At 34.6% G+C, this 18,265-nt stretch overlaps 2 protein-coding genes across 5 annotated transcripts in view; one reads left to right on the top strand and one right to left on the bottom strand.

The window, feature by feature from the left end:
- Positions 1-800: 800 nt before the first annotated feature.
- LOC119838243 (transcriptional repressor protein YY1-like) lies at positions 801-15,301 on the bottom strand. Of its 4 annotated transcripts, none has more exons than XM_038364099.1 (12): positions 15,027-15,301; positions 12,642-12,744; positions 12,002-12,101; positions 10,552-10,660; positions 9,848-9,906; positions 9,359-9,493; positions 8,820-8,906; positions 7,926-8,027; positions 7,063-7,164; positions 5,825-5,945; positions 5,270-5,389; positions 801-4,026 (listed from the first exon to the last, which is right to left on the bottom strand). In XM_038364099.1, exons 2-12 carry the CDS (start codon positions 12,729-12,731, stop codon positions 3,897-3,899), a joined length of 1,155 nt encoding a protein of 384 aa, XP_038220027.1. In that variant the 5' UTR covers positions 12,732-12,744; positions 15,027-15,301; the 3' UTR covers positions 801-3,896. The 4 variants fall into 4 exon arrangements, with proteins under 4 accessions (XP_038220027.1, XP_038220026.1, XP_038220025.1 ...); XM_038364098.1 differs by having other exon boundaries at positions 9,848-9,909; XM_038364097.1 differs by having other exon boundaries at positions 10,552-10,675.
- Positions 15,302-15,803: 502 nt separating this feature from the next.
- Positions 15,804-18,265, top strand: part of LOC119838244 (isocitrate dehydrogenase [NAD] subunit gamma, mitochondrial-like) — a 6,624-nt gene continuing 4,162 nt past the window's right edge. The window contains exons 1-4 of the mRNA XM_038364101.1: positions 15,804-16,122; positions 16,743-16,857; positions 17,364-17,515; positions 17,680-17,824. Of these exons, the coding sequence (XP_038220029.1) occupies positions 15,884-16,122; positions 16,743-16,857; positions 17,364-17,515; positions 17,680-17,824 (651 nt within the window). The 5' untranslated portion in view covers positions 15,804-15,883. The remainder of the gene's footprint in view (positions 16,123-16,742; positions 16,858-17,363; positions 17,516-17,679; positions 17,825-18,265) is intronic.

Consider the following 18,265-nt stretch of genomic DNA (forward strand, 5'->3'; position numbering starts at 1 on the left):
ACATTTTACAATGTATATATTGGTCTAATATATCGATATAGAACGATCTGCTCCGAGCTGGTTAATAGAATACACATATTTTATGTAATCTAATATATCAAAAAACATATGGGTTGCTTAGCAAATTTATGTGTAGGATATTTTTAATTAATTGAAAAAATAAATTTCACCGGTCTGGCTAATGGACAAATTCTACACTTATTAAAAGTATGCAGCCCATAGTAAATGCAAATGTTAAGTTGCCTATATTTTTCCTGTCACAACCTTTGCTTTGCCAGGTATAAACAGGTAAATCGATGCTAGTAATTTGCACCGGTCTGCTAATGTGTGAAACTTAAATAAAAATAACGTTAAACTTTTATTTCAAATAAAGTTTGTAGCCCAGCTTTTTAAAGAGGAGAATGCTCGCAAAAAAAATTATTAAATGCTAATGTATGAACTATTGACTAGCTATTCGCCCCGGTTTCACCCGTGGTACATATTGCAGCTTTCTATTGGTGAAATAAATTTTGAAATCGATCGATTCGTTGATTTTCCGTGATTGCGTACTTATTGTTTGACGAGTGAGTTCCGAAAGTTAATATAATTTACGAAAATTTAGGCGTAAATAATACAATTTATCTCACGATTAGAATCCTCCGAAAGTTTATAAACTTCCTAGTAAATTGATAAACTTACCGATCTTGTTATTTTCCGGTGACATGTACAAAGCAGATTTTCTTTGTAATAACCTACTATAAACAATTCTGTTACAGTTCCATTGAAACTTGATAGTGAAAAGGAAAATAAAACCACAAATATATATAAATATTTACACTTTATTTATGTTTTCTGATTGTGTTTGCACAATCACTTAGACAGTGTTGCAATGTTTAAAAATGAAACAAAACCACTAAACCATAATCTTTACCAAAACAATTTTTAAACATTGCAACACACTACCAACTATAAGGATATTTACATCAGTCGATAAAAATAATATTCGTGAAAGACATGGCTTTAAAACTTAAGACTTAAAAATAAATTTTCAATACATAAGTAATTACTACCTATATAATGACTATTTCAACATTTTACAGTTAACTTGTGTTTAATATAATACAAAGAAATATAGGGTTGGTTTTAGTAGAAAATAGTTATTATTCTATGCATAGTTAATACTTGTGCATTGATTTCTTAATTCAAGGAACAAAATAAGATTAAAGGATTATATTATTATTTAAAGTTAAAGTATTACCATTTATGACTGAAGTATCTTCAATTAATTGTTTTTTAAGTCCTGTGTACCTTAGTGGGGTATGGGGCAGATGATGTACATCTGCTTCACTGATCGATTTTCTTTACGGACAAGAAGATGATCGGCCTTCTATGTCCTGCTAGACCGAGACCTTTTTTGTGCATCCCCACCGGGAATTGAACCCAGGATCGCTCGGTTCTACGTTCACGCGTTGACCACTGCACCAAGGAGGCGATCAGATTAAATGTTTATATTACGATATGGAATTTATAATATTATTTTACAGGATTGCCTGTTATAAAACTTAATGGATATTCCTAAACTATAAATGTATTAAATAATAAGTCTAACCAATAAACATTGGAAAATCAAACCAGTTTATGTTCTTCTGATTAAATTAAAAAATCAATGCACTCGCAGGAAATATACATAATTAAAAAGAGAATTATTCATAACAGCACTACTAATGCAATATTATATTGATCCCCACATGAACATTTTTAACTAATTTTCACATATCATGAAGGTTAGTAGGCCATTATCAATGATTCTATTTCTAAATGTATATATGATAAAATGATACAACATAATTTTGTAAGGCTCAAAAATTTTTAAACTTAAAGCAGGTAACTTATGAAAAAATTCAAATGTACACATCGAATTTTGGCCTCCGATAATTGTTAACTCTTTATATATTATAAATTGTACAAAATTGACAAGTTAATTTTTTTAATACATTCCCTTCCATATCATCTTCTTAAACTAATAAAAAAAGCCATTTCTATACAGGATTTCTAAAACAAACAAAAAGAAAACACAGATATTATATCTTCAACATTATAAAATGCACTGACAATGAAACTTGTATTTTTACACACAATGAGCATATTTGTTTATTTATTTTTGGCCACACACCGAAGGACTGTGTTGATAAAGTTCTGTGCTTAAAATATATTTCTAATATATAATATAATATTACAACAAACTTATTTTTGGCATATTTTATGTATTATAAACAATGTACATACAGCAGATTTTTTAGAGAATCTGTGAGACAAATAAGATTTTGAGAACACCATAAATTAGTGATTTATGTGTGACTAATATCATTATTAGGATATCTTTTGAAAAAAAGCAGGTTTCTTGATCTCTTCAATGTATATAGGATCTCTTTTATTATGAAGATATATGTCACAGACTAAAGAAACTACACAATCCAAGCAATGTTTTGAAATTTGCCACTAGGCACAAGAGACTCCCCCCAACAACTCAAATCAACTCAACCCCTATACCCCTCCATCATCATTCATCCTGTGTTCTCATCTATTAGAGTAAGGAGAGATGGAAACAAGGTACATAGAGAACTTTCATCCCTCCCGAGAGAATCCGTGCTGAACTGCGTCTGAGGTGGAGCCTCATTCCACTTACGGCTGCCCTAAAGGGAGGGCCAGCTCAAAATTCAGGAATGTACACAGGGACATACAGGAACTCTATACACCTCTAGTTCATTGAATAGTCTGTGCTAAACCTAGGTATTTCATAGAATTATTATTCTGCTCGAGGCCAAGATGAACTGTATAACTTTAATTCTCCTGTAAATTTTGTTAAACCTCATTTGTAATGGCCAAATATTATAAATAGCAATCACAAAACAAAATCATATAGTAAAATAAAATAACCTTGCCCAATCAGATAACAATAAAACAGTGGTCTTTTATGATAAAACAAATGATAGTTTACGATAAATTTTCAATGACATACCTTTGTTATGTACAAATTTATTTTTACAAGTACATCCTGTATTCATAACTATCACATAATAACATGTGCCATTTGAGTATGTAATTAAAAAATTACGGCATCTTTTTAAATGTTATTCTTTCGTGATACAGGTATCATTTCAATCAAGATTGTAATGTTATGTTGAAAATATATCATTCAATTTGCATGTTACTCATATACCTACATTATTAGACTTTTAGGAATAGGACTAGTCAAACACAGGACAATCAAATTAGGTGTGCAGTAAACGAAAATAGGGTTATTAGTGCGTTTTTTATTGAAAAATTGATAAATTAGAAACTCATTGCATTGTAATGGTATGCATGTATAATAAAAACTTATTTATAAAAACTTTCAAACGATTTTCTAAACATTTGTTCCCACAACACAGGAAATCCTAGAGTTGGAGCAAGGATTATAAATTTATATATTTTTTGGAAAATAACTTATTGCTTATGGTTAATGTTTATTATTATTTAGTGTCTGTTCCTGAATAGGTATCTGGTGAGTTTTTGCACTAGAACCAGCAATATACAAAAAGTTACATACAAATCGAATGGCATATCTTTATGATACATCATCCATTAAAAAGCTGGCCCCTACACACCCACTTAAATTTCATCCTGCATCATAGACCACACTAATTTCTCCAAATCCACAAAATATTGCAAAATGTATTCAATTATTAACTGTTAAGTTCCATATTATTCCCTTTCACCATCACTACACTAACTCAGTCAATATTCACTGTCACTTTACACTAACTTTTGCTGTCACTTTACACTAACTTTCGCTGTCACTTTACACTAACTTTCGCTGTCATTTCACACTATCACACGGCCGTGTCCATATACGTTTACGCACACATTGGCGCGGCTCATTCGTGCGTGTAGAAGATCAACTGCGGGTTGGAGTCGTCCGGTGACATCTCGAGTTGGACAAACTGCGGAGTCGTTCTCGCAGACTCGTACGTCGCGCCCCCATTGCGCGATAGGGAATTTCTTGATCTGAAAAATGATTTTTGTGTCATAAGTGTTTAGAATTAACTTTATGTATATATATATATATATATATATATATATATATAACTGAGCTGGTGGTTCGCCTGATGGTAAGCGATCACCACCGCCCATGAACATTCGCAAAGGTTGGGCCTCTGCGAATGCGCTGCCCGCTTTTTTGGGATAAGGGAAAAGGAATGGATTAACGACTGGAAAGAAAGAATGGACTGGGACGGGTGAGGAAAAGGAAACGGGCCTCCGGCTCCCCCACTCACAGCACGAAACACAGTGGCATGCCACTATTTCACGCCGGTTTTCTATGGGGGTGTGGTACTTCCCCGGTGCGAGCTGACCCAATTCGTGCCGAAGCGTGCTCGACTCTCACAATAAAATATAATATAATTCTCGTGTCACAGTTTTCGTTGCCATACTCCTCCGAAACGGCTTGACCGATTTTTATGAAATTTTGTGTGCGTATCGGGTATGTTTGAGAATCGGCTAACATCTATTTTTCATACCTCTAAATGATCAGAGTAAGGCAGAACAGCGTTTGCCGGCTCAGCTAGTATATATATATGTATTTGTTTTACATCACTTTTTTAATTGTCCGCAATGGAGGACCTTACGCCTCTCCAAATGGATTGCCGACTTTAAATTGAAAAGGGATTAGATTGATGAGAGGAATAAGTTCCCAGGAAAGGACTGGGAAGGTTTAGGTATAGGATATTGGCCTCCGGATTATGTTAGTATGTTGAGTTGATGTACTTCTCTTTCAAACTATTTTAACATCTTTGTATATCCTTAGGATTACTATTTTTCTAACAAACAACATATGAATCAAATTTTATGTAAGAATCATAATGTTGGAACTAAAGTTTAGCCAGTACATGATAAAAGAGCCCTATCCAGATTTAAGTTATATGAGAAAAATATACATATTTTATTATACATAAATTATTTCATTCTATTTCACTTAACCAATTCATCTTTGCTCTTAATCTCTGCTAATATAATAAATGCGAAAGTTTCTGTGTCCGTCTCTGCCTCTTCACGCCAAAACCAACCAACAGATTCGCATAAAACTTGGCATCAAGACAACTTGAAACCTCGTAAAGTATGTCTTTATATATATTGCATAGTGTTATCCCGGAAGTTAAGGAACTTCACACAGGGGTTGTCCCCTCCCTTGACTGCGCGGACAAAGCAACGGGCGGAAAGCTAGTAGAATAACAATACGTGTATAACTCACTTCGCCTTCGCGTGCGTCAGTATGTGCGACTTCAGGTTGGTGCTCTGCGCGAACTTCTTGTTGCAGCCGTCGAACGGGCAGACGTACGGCCGGTCGCCCGTGTGTATGCGTACGTGCGTTCTGCAAATTGAAATAGTTTTATTTTTTAATATTGTGTTAAGTAAAGAACTCTGTGTAAAAAGTATTTTGTCGTCAAGTCGTCATCAGACCATATATGTTCCTGCTGCTGGGATACAGGACTCCTATGAGGGTTCAGGCTATAATCCAGCACGCTAGCCAAGTGCGGGTTGGCAGATGTCACATGTCGTCGAACTTTTGGACATGCCGGTTTCCTCACGATGTTTTCCTTCACCGTTTTAAGCAGTGCAGTGCTGTTATCCACATGTGTAGATACATTGAAATAATCTATTTCCTGCACGCTCGCCGGGTCTCGAACCCCAACTTATCGATTTGGAAGTCCGTGGTTCTCACCATTAACCCACCATAACTAAACAATCAAAGATTCGTGTGACGTAATTTATGGATGACCCCTAAAATAACGGAGCATGTACGTACCTTAAATTAAAATCCAATGAGAACCTCTTCCCGCAACCTTCGAATGTGCACTGAAACGGTTTCTCGCCGGTGTGCACTAATTGATGCCGTTTTAACTTTGAGCTCTCTACGAACGCCTTGCCTGAAAATGCATATAGAAACATATAAATATATTTAAAATGTTTAAAATATTACAGTTTATTGATTAATTTACATACTGTATTGAAATTATTAGAACTATTTTTTATTTTTATTATTGTTATTCCTTTTTTTCTTTCTTTTCCTGATGTCTTTATGTATATTTATGCTCTTCCCTACTCCTATCCTCTATTTTAAGTTCTCTCAGTGCAACCGGTTGTCTGGAAGAGACCGCCATTTGTGATAATGTCACTTAGGATAAGTCTCAATTTGTAATTTTTTCAGAGCAATAAAGTATAAATAAATAAAATAAATATTTTTATTTTGAACAGTGCTAAATTTTAAAATTCTCACTAAAAACTCAACACGACGCGTGAGAAGAGGAAGAATTTGTATTTCTGTTTGTTTATTTGTAACTCAAAAACTAATGGATCGATTTTAGTTGAGTTAGAAAGTTGCAACTTCACAGAGCGACCTAGGCTATATATATGTACCACGAACAAAACTGGGTACTAACTGGCCGGTAGTAGCAGTAATTTTTTTTTATTATAATAAATTAAAAAAAATACTGGTAAAAGACTTCTAAAAAAACTATATATAAGAAATTTTGAAAGAATAGAAAAAATTTGATCACGAGGCAGGATTCGAATCTGCATTTCTTGCCTAACCGTAGCAACGCCTAGCCTCTCGGCCACCCGTGATCCTGCCACAGTAATCGAATTTCTTCTACTCTTTCGGTTTCATGTGCCTAAGGGGCACCCCACGCCATCTATTGAGATGATTAAGAACCATCACAACCAATACGAAACATTATTTCAATGATTACAATATTGTATCGATGGAACGCGGCCTTTGTTAAATCTAATTTTTAGTTTTATAGCATTGAAATGCTTTATAAATGAGAAATTTGGCCGAGAGGCTAGACGTTGCTACGGTTAGGCAAGAAACGCAGGTTCGAAACCTGCCTCGTGATCAAATTTTTTCTATTCTTTCAAAATTTCTCATTTATAAAGCATTTCAATGCTATAAAACTAAAAATTAGATTTAAGACTATATATAACTATAAATACTATAAGAAAATAAATAAAAAAAAATAAAAAAAAGAAAGACCGCATACGTACCGCACTCGGCGCACACGTGCACCCGCGGCCCGTGCGTGTGCAGGTGCTTCCGCATCGCCGAGTTGTCTCTGAACATTTTCGCGCACCCCTTGTGCGGGCAGGCTGGAATTAAACGAGTTTATATATATATTTAATTTATATATATAAAATAATAAACAACAATCACACTATATATCCTACTAATCCTACTATCCTTCTATCCTTCCTATTAATATTATAAATGCGAAAGTTTGAAAGGATGTGTGTGTGTTTGTTGCTCTTACACGCATAAACTACTGAACCGATTGCAATGAAATTTTGTGTGTAGATAGCTGGACAACTGGAATAAGACATGCAAGACAGGCAACATTCATCCCGATATTCCTACGGGATACAGATTTACGCGGGTGAAACCGCAGGGCGCAGCTAGTAATATTATAAATGTGAAAGTTAGTTTGTTTGTGAATTAATGAAAAATTCTTTATTGCAAATAAAAACTACAATTATAAATGACAATAGTTAACTTAAAATGTACAGAGGCCGGTGTTTGGGTGTTTGTCCGTCAATCACGTTGGAATTACTTAACGGATTTTGATGAACTTTGGTATACAGACAGGGTATGAGCTAACTTGGGTGATGGGATACTTTATATCCCGATTAAATGCTCCCTTGAGATGAAACAGGAATCACGATATCCGGGCGGAGCCGGGATGAGCGTCTAGTATTTATATAAATCACGTGTCATAATATTAGTCACATGCTACTATTTCACGCCGGTCTTCTGTGTGGGTGTGGTACTACCCCGGTGCGAGCTGGCGCAATTCGTGCCGAAGCGTGCTCTGCTCGACTCCCACATCAAAAGTAAACCAGCAGCGAAAGCTCACCTATAGTCCTGTCAGACGATTCCGGCGACGGTTTCTTCAATCTGATTTTGTGGCCCGGCCTCGCGAATTCCGCCAATTGCTTCGGATCCGATAGATCTAGACCTGTATGTAAATAAATAAATATTATATTTTGTTATCTTGCCTATATTAATTAGTAGCGGTCCGCGTGAAACCGCGGACGGAAAGCTAGTACTCAATAGTATAAAGTACATTAACATAGAGGTCATTTATTTAAAACCATAATCGCGAGAGGCTACAACCGAGGGGTCCTAAGTTCGATTCTTCGGAGAGGATTAACAAAATTGATCGTTAAGATACATCAATCATTGAAACAGATGCTGCACTTGCTTCATATCCCAAAAGGAGACACAGGTTTTCACTTTTATAATCAACTAGCAGTCCGACCCGGCTTCGCGCGTGGTACATATTATATAGCCTATAACCTTCCTCAATAAATGGGCTATCTAAACACTGAGAGAATTTTTCAAATCGGACCAGTAGTACCTGAGATTAGTGTGTTAAAACAAACAACTACAAATATAAAAACGATCGAACAAATAATAAAAAAGGATTATATATTTCAAAAAAAAAAAAAAAAAACATATGATTCAAGACATAAAATACCAACTTGAGAAAGAAAACTTATTTTATCGTATCTTAATATATATAAGTTACGTGTCACGTTGTTTGTCCGCAAGAGATTTGGTTATCCTACTTCCTACAATCCTACTATCCCGATATTCCTACGGGAGACGGACTTACGCGGGTTAAATAGCGGGGGGGCAGCTAGTATGACATAAATTTTGATGTGCCAACTTTAGGGACTCCAAAGTTGCATGGGTCAGCTGATAAGTTTATAACTTAAGTCATTAGAACAGCTGATACCGTACTTACCTGGCATCGTATCATTTCCGAGCACCGTCTTTTTACCGGTCATGTATTCCGTGTAATCGGGGTCCGGTTCCGGATTCGATCCGTCATCTGAAAACAATATAAACACTATAATTGTAATAAATTCATTTATAATTCACTAGCCGTTCGCCCCGGCTCCGCCCGTGAAATATATATATAGCCTATGTCACTCAGCTATCAAACGGTGAGAGAATTTATGAAATCGGTCCAGTGGTTTTTGCGTGAAAACGTTACAAATATGTAAAGGTTTTTGCCTTTTTTTAATGTTATTAGTTTAGATATGTCGGAATAATAATACTCAGGTTTCCTCAAATCGACGAAATTAATGTTTTGTTAGTAAAAAAAAAAAAAACATTAATTTTTCCTTAAAAACCTAACAACAAACAAAAATGCGATAGGGCTCGTGTCTGCCATAGAACCGCTATGCATATTTTTTATCTGCAGTAGCCCATAAGGCAGACCAAAAAAAAAAAAAAAAATTTTTTTTCATCTCTTTTTTTCTATCTATCCATCTCTCTCACCGTCATCCTCGCCAGTGGCCCACATTGTGACGGAGAACTCGCCCTCCATTGTCTTAATCTGCACCTGCTTCTGCTCCCAGCGCCTCGCCGTGCCTCTGTTCGTGTTATTCTCCATTATGCCCATCGACACTTCGCCTGCAATCGAAATAAACATAATATAAAATATAGCTGTGGTGGCTCAGTGGTGACGGAACCTCGGACTTCAAAATCGTTAAGTCGGGGTTCGAGACCGGGGCGGAGCGTGCAGGAAATAAATTGGATTTTTCAATTTATCTGCACATGTCGATAAAACCGGCATGTCCAAGAATCAAAAGTTCGACGACATGTGACATTTGCCAACCCGCACTTGGCCAGCGTGGTGGATTATGGCCTGAACCCTCATAGGAGGCCTGTGTCCCAGCAGTGGGAAGATATACGTGATGATGTTGATATAAAATATAGTAGAAAAGAAAAGAAAAAAAAAACAATCAAACAATTATAAAAACTCACCAATTGGCATCAGATGTTGTATATTGCTGTTTGCATTAACTCTGGGCCTGCCGCGACCTCTACTGCGGAAGAGTTATTTTAATTATAAAAAAATAAAAAAAAAAATTGTAATATAGCATTTGCAAATAATTAAAAAATCATATACTCTTACTATCCCACTAATATTATAAATGCGAAAGTTTGTAATGATGCGTGTGTGTTTGTTGCTCTTTCACACAAAAACTACTGAACCGATTGCAATGAAATTAGGTACGTAGACAGCTGGACAAATGGAATAACATATAGGCAACTTTACATCCCTATATTACTACGGGATACGGACTTACGCGGGTGAAACCGCGGGGCGCAGATGGTATTTATGTATAAAAATCATAATATTGACATTATAAAATAAATATTTTGTAATTTTTTGTCTGTCATATTTTTTCTTCTAGTTCGTAAAATATTTTAAATACAATTATAAAATAATCCTAGTAATATCGAACACGAGAAAGTTTGTATGTATGAATGGATGGATGTTAGTAACTCTTTCATGTTAAAACTACTAAATGGATTTTAATGAAACTTAGCATTAATAATGAACTATTATTAAGCTATAGCTGTTACATCATATATTGACTATGTATCATATATATTGGCTTATAATATACTGACTATTACCCGTGGGTTTGTCCGTCGGTATGAACAAGACATATAAACCTCACCTATTGCTTGTGGATGCTGGCGTATACACGGAATCGTAGCTAACTTCGCTCGCATTGTGCAACACCTCTTCGCCCGGCATGCCGGGCAGTATCACTTCTTCGCTGCCCACTGAAATTTTATAGTCTGTCAGCGTTGCCGACAAATGTATGGATGAGTTTTGATGGATGATAAAATGTCTGATGCAGAGTATATGTCTTAAAATTAATAATATATTACTCAGCCGATTTTAATCAAATTTGCACGCCATGTGCAGTTTGATCCAACTTAAAAGATGGGAGAAGTTTATATTAATTCAATTACGATAAATGGTTAACCGGGCGGAGCTGGGGCGTGCAGCTAGTATACATATAAAAAACAAAGGTGACTGACTGACTGACTGACTGACTGACAGACTGCCTAATGAATAGGGCATCAAAGTTTGCACCAAGAAAATTTGTTTTGACCAGGCGGCTACAGTTAATTGATATATCAATACCCCAAGATGCATATGCACAATCGTTCAAAAAATACATCATTTAAGACCAGCTCAACATTCTAAGCCCTGCGTGTTTTTAAAGTATCGTATCACTCGCGTCTTGGCGCGGCTTTCTAAAAACGACCTTAAACAATTCGCGTAAGGTTGAATTTTAAATGACAAATTCTCAACTGAGTTAGTAGGCGCAATTGGTGAAGGTTTAGCGACACTTTCGAGTGTAGTACTTTTGTATGAGATTATGCATCTTGGGATTTTTATACCAATCCCCACTAATATTATAATTGCGAAAGTAACTCTGTCTGTCTGTCTGTCTGTTACGCTTTCACGCCTAAACCACTGAACCGATTTTGATGGAATTTGTATAAAGATAGAACTCACCTTGGGAAAGGACATAGTATACTTTTTATCGCGAAAAAAGGATAGATGGGATTGAAATAGGGGATGAAAGCGTAATAACCGAATTCCACGCGGGTGAAACCGCGGACGGAAAGCTAGTACTCAATAGTAGAAAGTACATTAAAATAGAGGTCGTTTATTTAAAGCCATAATCGCGAGAGGCTACAACCGAGGGGTCCCAAGTTCGATTCTTCGAAAAGGATTAACAAAATTGATCGTTAAGATACATCAATCATTCAAACAGATGCTGCACTTGCTTCATATCCCAAAAGGAGACACAGGTTTTCACTTTTATAATCAACTAGCAGTCCGCCCCGGCTTTGCCCGTGGTACATGTATAGCCTAAAGCCTTCATCAATAAATGGGCTTTCTAAACTGAAAGAATTTTTCAAAACGGACCAGTACTTCCCGAGATTAGCACGTTCAAAAAAACAAAACAAACAATCTATTCAGCTTTATAATGTTAGTATAGTATAGATGAAAGAACATTTGGCTATCATTGTGGATTATACAGAAGACCCGGGTCTCTGCAGCGGAAGCATAATGTGCTGATGATGATGATGAATGATCATACTAACCCTCTTCCAAATGCTGCATTCCGATAACTTGTTCCTCCACCTCTTCATATTGATCATCTGTTATGTATTCTTCGTATTGTCCTGTCTCTATTTCTTCATACTGAAATGTTACAATGTATTTGAAGTGTTAACATGTCTTTTATATTATTTCGAATAGAGTATGTTTCATTAACTAACGGTTGCCTGGTAGAGATGGCTTTTAGACATAAGGCCGCCATTTGCATACTAGTTTTAAGTTGCTTTTGTTAAGTATACCTATGTTTTATATTTTGTTAGTGTGCAATGAAGAATATATAAATAAATAATTGATAATTATTGTATTTTCTGAGTAGGGATGCCAGTATTCAATAAATTCTTCACTACATAGTATAAAGCAAAGTCGTTTTCTCTGTACCTATGTATGTATGCTTAAATCTTTAAAACACAACTGCTTTCAATGGAGTTTTTTTTTCATAGTGATTCAAGAGGAAGGTTTATATGTATAACATCTATTGAACCACTCCTAATTTAACACGTGTGAACCCAGGGAAAAACTCATTACATATAAGCGGCAATTCATTTGATATTAACATTCAATGGATATTTTAAATTTTTTTTTATTAAGCATTGTTTTTATAGAAAAAAAACCACATGAACTCACCTTAACACCAACTTGATCATCATTATCTATCTCTACCATTGAACCGTGCGTGTTTATTTCCACCTCGCACATTATCTCCTGGTTCATCATCTCGATTATCTATCTGGAATGAAAAAAAAATTCTATGAATCATTACTTATAGTATAACTAGCTGCACCCTGAGGTTACACCCACGTAGGTCCGTGTCCCGTGGGAATATAGGGATAAAAAGTTGCCTATATGTTATTCCAGTTTTTTTTTTTTTTTTTTTAAATGTCTTTTCGCATTTATAATATAAGTAGGATAGGATTAGTAGGAAGGATAGTAAGAAGATAAGATAAGATGAGCTACTTTTTCTAGCTTCATGTGTTTTTAGGGGGTTAAATTCGGAAGTGCTCTTTTATTTGCTTTATGTGCTTATTTGAATTTAACCATTTCCAATTAGACTCGATTTTGACACCCTATCAATGGACTTATTATATTTAAATTTTATACACTTGGCATTTATCAGTGAGGGCACAATTTTATGAGCTTATAAGTGATTTTTAAGTGTATTTCTTATGTATCCTCTGTAAAAGAGCAAGTCATACAATTAAGCTGATTCTATCATTAAAGCATGATTTTTTTTATAATTATCTCTACTATTACATTTAAATATCCAAGTAGGATATGTTCCAATGTGTCGACCATTACTTATCTTCTGCATTTTATTATATATTATTGGAGAGATCACAAATATATTACCTCTGAAATATTTAACTGTCTAAATATAAGGGTCCATGAGACAGATCGAAGGAGAGACAGACAGACAGATAGGGTCCTGTTGTACCCTTTAGTTACCCTAAAATGATATCTGTCAATGTGTATTGTTTAACATAAACAACTTTAGTCTGTAGCTATAATTAGAACTGATTATCAGACATAAGGAAATAATTTATATCCTGACTAGTCTGTCCTGACCTGCCCTGGATCCATATGGATGCAATCATACAAGTTAAATGCATATAAACTTAATCTAAAAACACTATCTATTAAAAAAAAAACACACCATAACTGTTACATGCTTGTAAAGATCTAAGATAGGGTCAGACAATAAGAAGTTACTCAGTTTTTGTATAAGGTAATGAAGTAGTATTTGCTATATAAATAAATTAGCAGTGTCCTAATATTATAAAGTTTGCAAGGATGTGTGTGCTTGTTGCTCTTTCACGCAATAACTACTGAACTGATTGCAGTGAAATTTGGTATGTAGACAGCTGTATAACTGGAATAACATATAGGCAACTTTGTATCCCGATATTCCTACGGGATATGGACTTACGTGATTGAAACAGCTAGTCATATTGGTCATCTGGTGATGTTTTATAAGCTTCCATTTCATTTTATGTTTGTTTTGTTTTTTATAAGCAGTCTATGAACAATGTGATGTTTTTTAAGCATGGTAAGCATATTGAGGAAAAGTGTCCTATGTAGTTTCTCGGTTTTGAAACTATATCAGTACCAAATCATCCAATTTGGTTCAGTGCTTACGCGTGAATAAATGACAGACGGACAAACAAATTTACTTTCGCATTTATAAAAGTAGGGACAATAGAAACAGAAAATGTTTTTTTGTAATAATTCTACTTAGTGATTTGTAATGGAAATCACTTAGAAATGTTATTTTAATTACCTCGGACATAATTAATTGCGGTTATATGTATTTACGTTGTTTTCCTGCTTCTTTAAATAAAATTGATTTAATTTTTTCGTTTTATACGATTGTAAATGCATAGCCGTTACTTAAATAAACAAAATACAAAATAATGTTTATTTACGGACGAGTGAATTACAAAAAGTATCTGACGATCTTTATGTTCTGTATTATTAAATTTTCGTTCAATTTATCATGTTAAGTAATGATTAAATAAGGATATTCGTTCGTATGATACCCTATAAAGGTTGTCAACAGCTACAAGCATTCCTTATTTTTATTTATAGAGCTTAGCATAAACAGTTTGTTTTTGTAGATAACAACTATGGGCGTAACGCACTACACAATTTTAACTTGTACATATCGCGTTACAAGTCAACACACATGCGTAATTTATTGACACCGTATATTCATTGACTGTTTATACATAATTATGAGCATATAATATTGCAATAAACACAGCACTAATACGTAAAAACAGCAATTGTTTCGGGCAGGTGTGATTCCGATCGCGACCGGCCGGGTCAATGAATGATTTTCCAGATTAATTATATAAAACGACCACGCCAATACTTCGTGAGACATAGCTCCCGTTCTATGACCTTCATTTTGTCACCTCTACATCCCATCTCAACACGTAATTACATAGAAAATACGAAACACTTGTTATGATATGTCAAAAAGTAAGATTGTTTTCGGTAGAAGTAGTTTACCTTTATTTAGCATATAACAAAAGCTGAACGGCCCCCTGGACTCCAATATGGACTGCTGCGTAGGCACGGAATTTTTTCGGGTAATTTTCACTGCAATCTACGTTATACACTTCAGTGAAAAAAAGTTCGATATTTAGCCCTTAAAAATATTTGAAATTTACGCGAAAATGTTTATAAAATATGTCCGACTAAACATGGCGTCCAAAGATGTCCGACCAAATTCAATATGGCGAAACAAAATGGACGCCCGCTCGTACCGCTGCCAATGAGAAGAAAAGCAGCCACACTGGGGAATCAAAGAAAAAAAATAATTAAATGACAGTGTTGCCATAAAATTTTTAAATTAATTTAAGGATTTTGTTTTAACTTAAAAAAGTAAAAATGTTTTGATTTAACTAACTAAAATATGCTTGATGAGACACGGTGGAAGTAATTTGAAGCTATATTACAAATTTCATAATTTAATTTAATTTTAAATCGTCTTAAAATTGTCATTATGACATTAGATATTTTAATGTTGCCATTTGTAAAATTTTATTTTTCTTCGTAAAACATTATGCACACTGTAGCCCATTCGTTTCTTTGCTGTTAAAACAAAAATATTATCCTACAGTGATAATTAAAAAAAATATATAGGAGAGTACTTTTTTTATTAATTACAGTTTCAGTATGAATAGTACCGTGGCAAAATAGAATTAAAGTTGTGGTTCATAGTATACACGTGATTGAAAAAAAGTTATAGAAATATTATGTGCACGTACCCTAATATCAGTGACATTTCGTCTTCCTCTTCCTGCGATTATTTAACAAGTACCTAGTCTGGGATTTTACTGAATCTTTTATTTATTTAAAACAGAATGGCGCTACGTTTATTATCTAAAGTTAAAGTGATCCCAGAGCTGCGAAATGCTGCTTTTGTCAGTTCCGCAGCGGCGCCAGCTGAACTATCGGATTTTGATATGCAACATAAGACTCCAGTTATCAGAAAGCAAAAACTGATCCCCAAAGCTCAGTACGGAGGTCGTCATGCTGTTACCATGCTTCCAGGAGGAGGAATTGGACCTGAGTGTATGGGTTACGTCAGAGATATTTTCAAGTAAGTTTAAGGCGCGTAAACTCGTCTTCGTCGCAATCCCACATCACGTGAGAAATATAAGACTAATGATATCGAATTACAATTTTATGACATACAATTGTTTGCTCCGACCTAACTACACTAATATATTACTTAAATAGACCGATATAATGGTCAATTTATCAAAACCATATATATACACCTATGTGTATTACATTAAACAGCTGTTACTATCTCAGTTTTAAATGTTATTGCCAAGTACACTACAAATGCGAGTTTGTTTGTTTGTGTTACATTTCTAGTATTATATTAATGCTAAATGTCTAAGTGAAATTATAATTAATAATGCTCTCTTAATATGTTTATAGCAGATTTGTCAACATTTCATTGTTTATTTATATATTATATATATATATATATTTGCATATTTTAATATAACTGCTGTTTTGCAATGGAAAAAGTCTGAAGACTATGTTCTAAAGTTAATTCTAGAAATCCACAACTTTCTACTACAACAAAATCATTACAAGAATTTAATAACTTGCAACACTCCTTTTCCATTCTCTGGGCACTGAAGCACAATTTCAAATTAGCCTTAATGTCGATGGTAATAATTAGCTATTTCTCAACCTTGTTTTCAGATACATTGGTGCCCCAGTAGACTTTGAAGTTGTTGATATTGATCCAACAGTAGACAATGATGATGATGTACAATACGCTATTACTACGATCAAAAGAAATGGTGTCGGATTGAAGGTATGGTGATGATATTTTCAATATATTTAATAGTGAGATTTATGAACATCTAATTCTTTTTTTATATTGGCCTTGTATCTGCAAAAGTTCTCTTTATAAGTTTTTATTATAATGATTCACTGATGTCTCTGTGGGTGGAGATTTACTCAATAACATTGTGGGTTTTCCTCTTTCAAAAATTTTCTCACTGTGGGTTTAATCAACTAACATGGCTATTTATTTATTTTATTTAAAACGCTTTATTGTGCTGTCAACATATCAGAAATATATTCAATAAAACTTAAATTAAAACATACAGCACAGAAGGCAGCCTTATCACTTACAAGTGATCTCTTCCAGGCAACCAACAGAACAAGTGAAAATCAAAAATACTTAAAAGGATTATGTTTGTTTCATACGAAATTGTTGTCAATTGGTCCCATTTTAGAATTTATCATAATTATGTAACTGGAAGAATTGTTAATGATTTATTTCCCCATTTTAATTGATCATCTCCCTGCTTACAGGGCAACATTGAGACGAAGAGCGAAGCGGCGTACGTAACATCGCGCAACGTAGCGCTCCGCAATGAATTGGACATGTATGCTTATGTGTTAAACTGCAAGTCATTCGCCGGTGTGCCGACCAGGCATAAGGATATCGACATTGTTATTATTAGGTGAAATTATTTGATTAATACATAATACGTGATACAAACTGCTAAACAAGCTAGAGATGAAGTAAATTTGTGGTGGAGCTGTGTTAGTTTCACCTTGACTGGTTACTGAATTTTTTTATTTAATTAATTTCTATAATTTAATATAAAAAAGCATCAATTTCCAGACAAAACACAGAAGGCGAATACGCCATGTTGGAGCACGAATCTGTGCGCGGTGTGATCGAATCCATGAAGGTTGTAACGGCTAGCAACTCTGAGCGGGTTGCCAGGTTCGCGTTCGAATTCGCTAAGAGGAATGGCAGGAAGAAGGTAATATAAGGGTTGTATTTTGTTTTTATTTTATTAGTAAAAACGAAATAAAAAACGTGGTGAATATAGTATAGTCATTTCCTAATTACAGAATTAAATATAACAGACAGCTTAGATACATATCTAAGCTGTCTGTTATATTTAACTCTAGGCTTTTACAGCTGGTTTTGCCCATGTAGTTGATGCGAAACATAGACAACAAAGAAGCATCTTATTTTCTTGTTCTTAAAAAAATGTGATTCTTTTTATCTTTTTATTTTATACTGTAGTTCTAACTTCTAATATAATTTTCTTAAAAAAAAAACATTAGAAATCACTATTCCGATGTAGTATTCAATGACTGTATGATTCAACTAACTAAGAAGACCCACAACAACCCCCAAATATGGACGCGGCGTTACAAAGCGGACTACCCCAGGAGGGTACCGGCACCGATGGTGC

This window comes from Zerene cesonia, unplaced genomic scaffold (genome assembly GCF_012273895.1).
Source record: "Zerene cesonia ecotype Mississippi unplaced genomic scaffold, Zerene_cesonia_1.1 Zces_u001, whole genome shotgun sequence".
Lineage (NCBI taxonomy): Eukaryota > Metazoa > Arthropoda > Insecta > Lepidoptera > Pieridae > Zerene > Zerene cesonia.

Excerpts from the sequence above, each read along its gene's own strand:
- LOC119838243 (XM_038364096.1), bottom strand. The coding sequence starts at position 12,731 with ATGATGAACCAGGAGATAATGTGCGAGGTGGAAATAAACACGCACGGT. Across the intron at positions 12,102-12,641 it reads ATGATCAAGTTGGTGTTAAG|TATGAAGAAATAGAGACAGG; the intron begins GTGAGTTCATGT and ends GTAACATTTCAG. Across the intron at positions 10,676-12,001 it reads AATGCAGCATTTGGAAGAGG|ACTATAAAATTTCAGTGGGC; the intron begins GTTAGTATGATC and ends CAACGCTGACAG.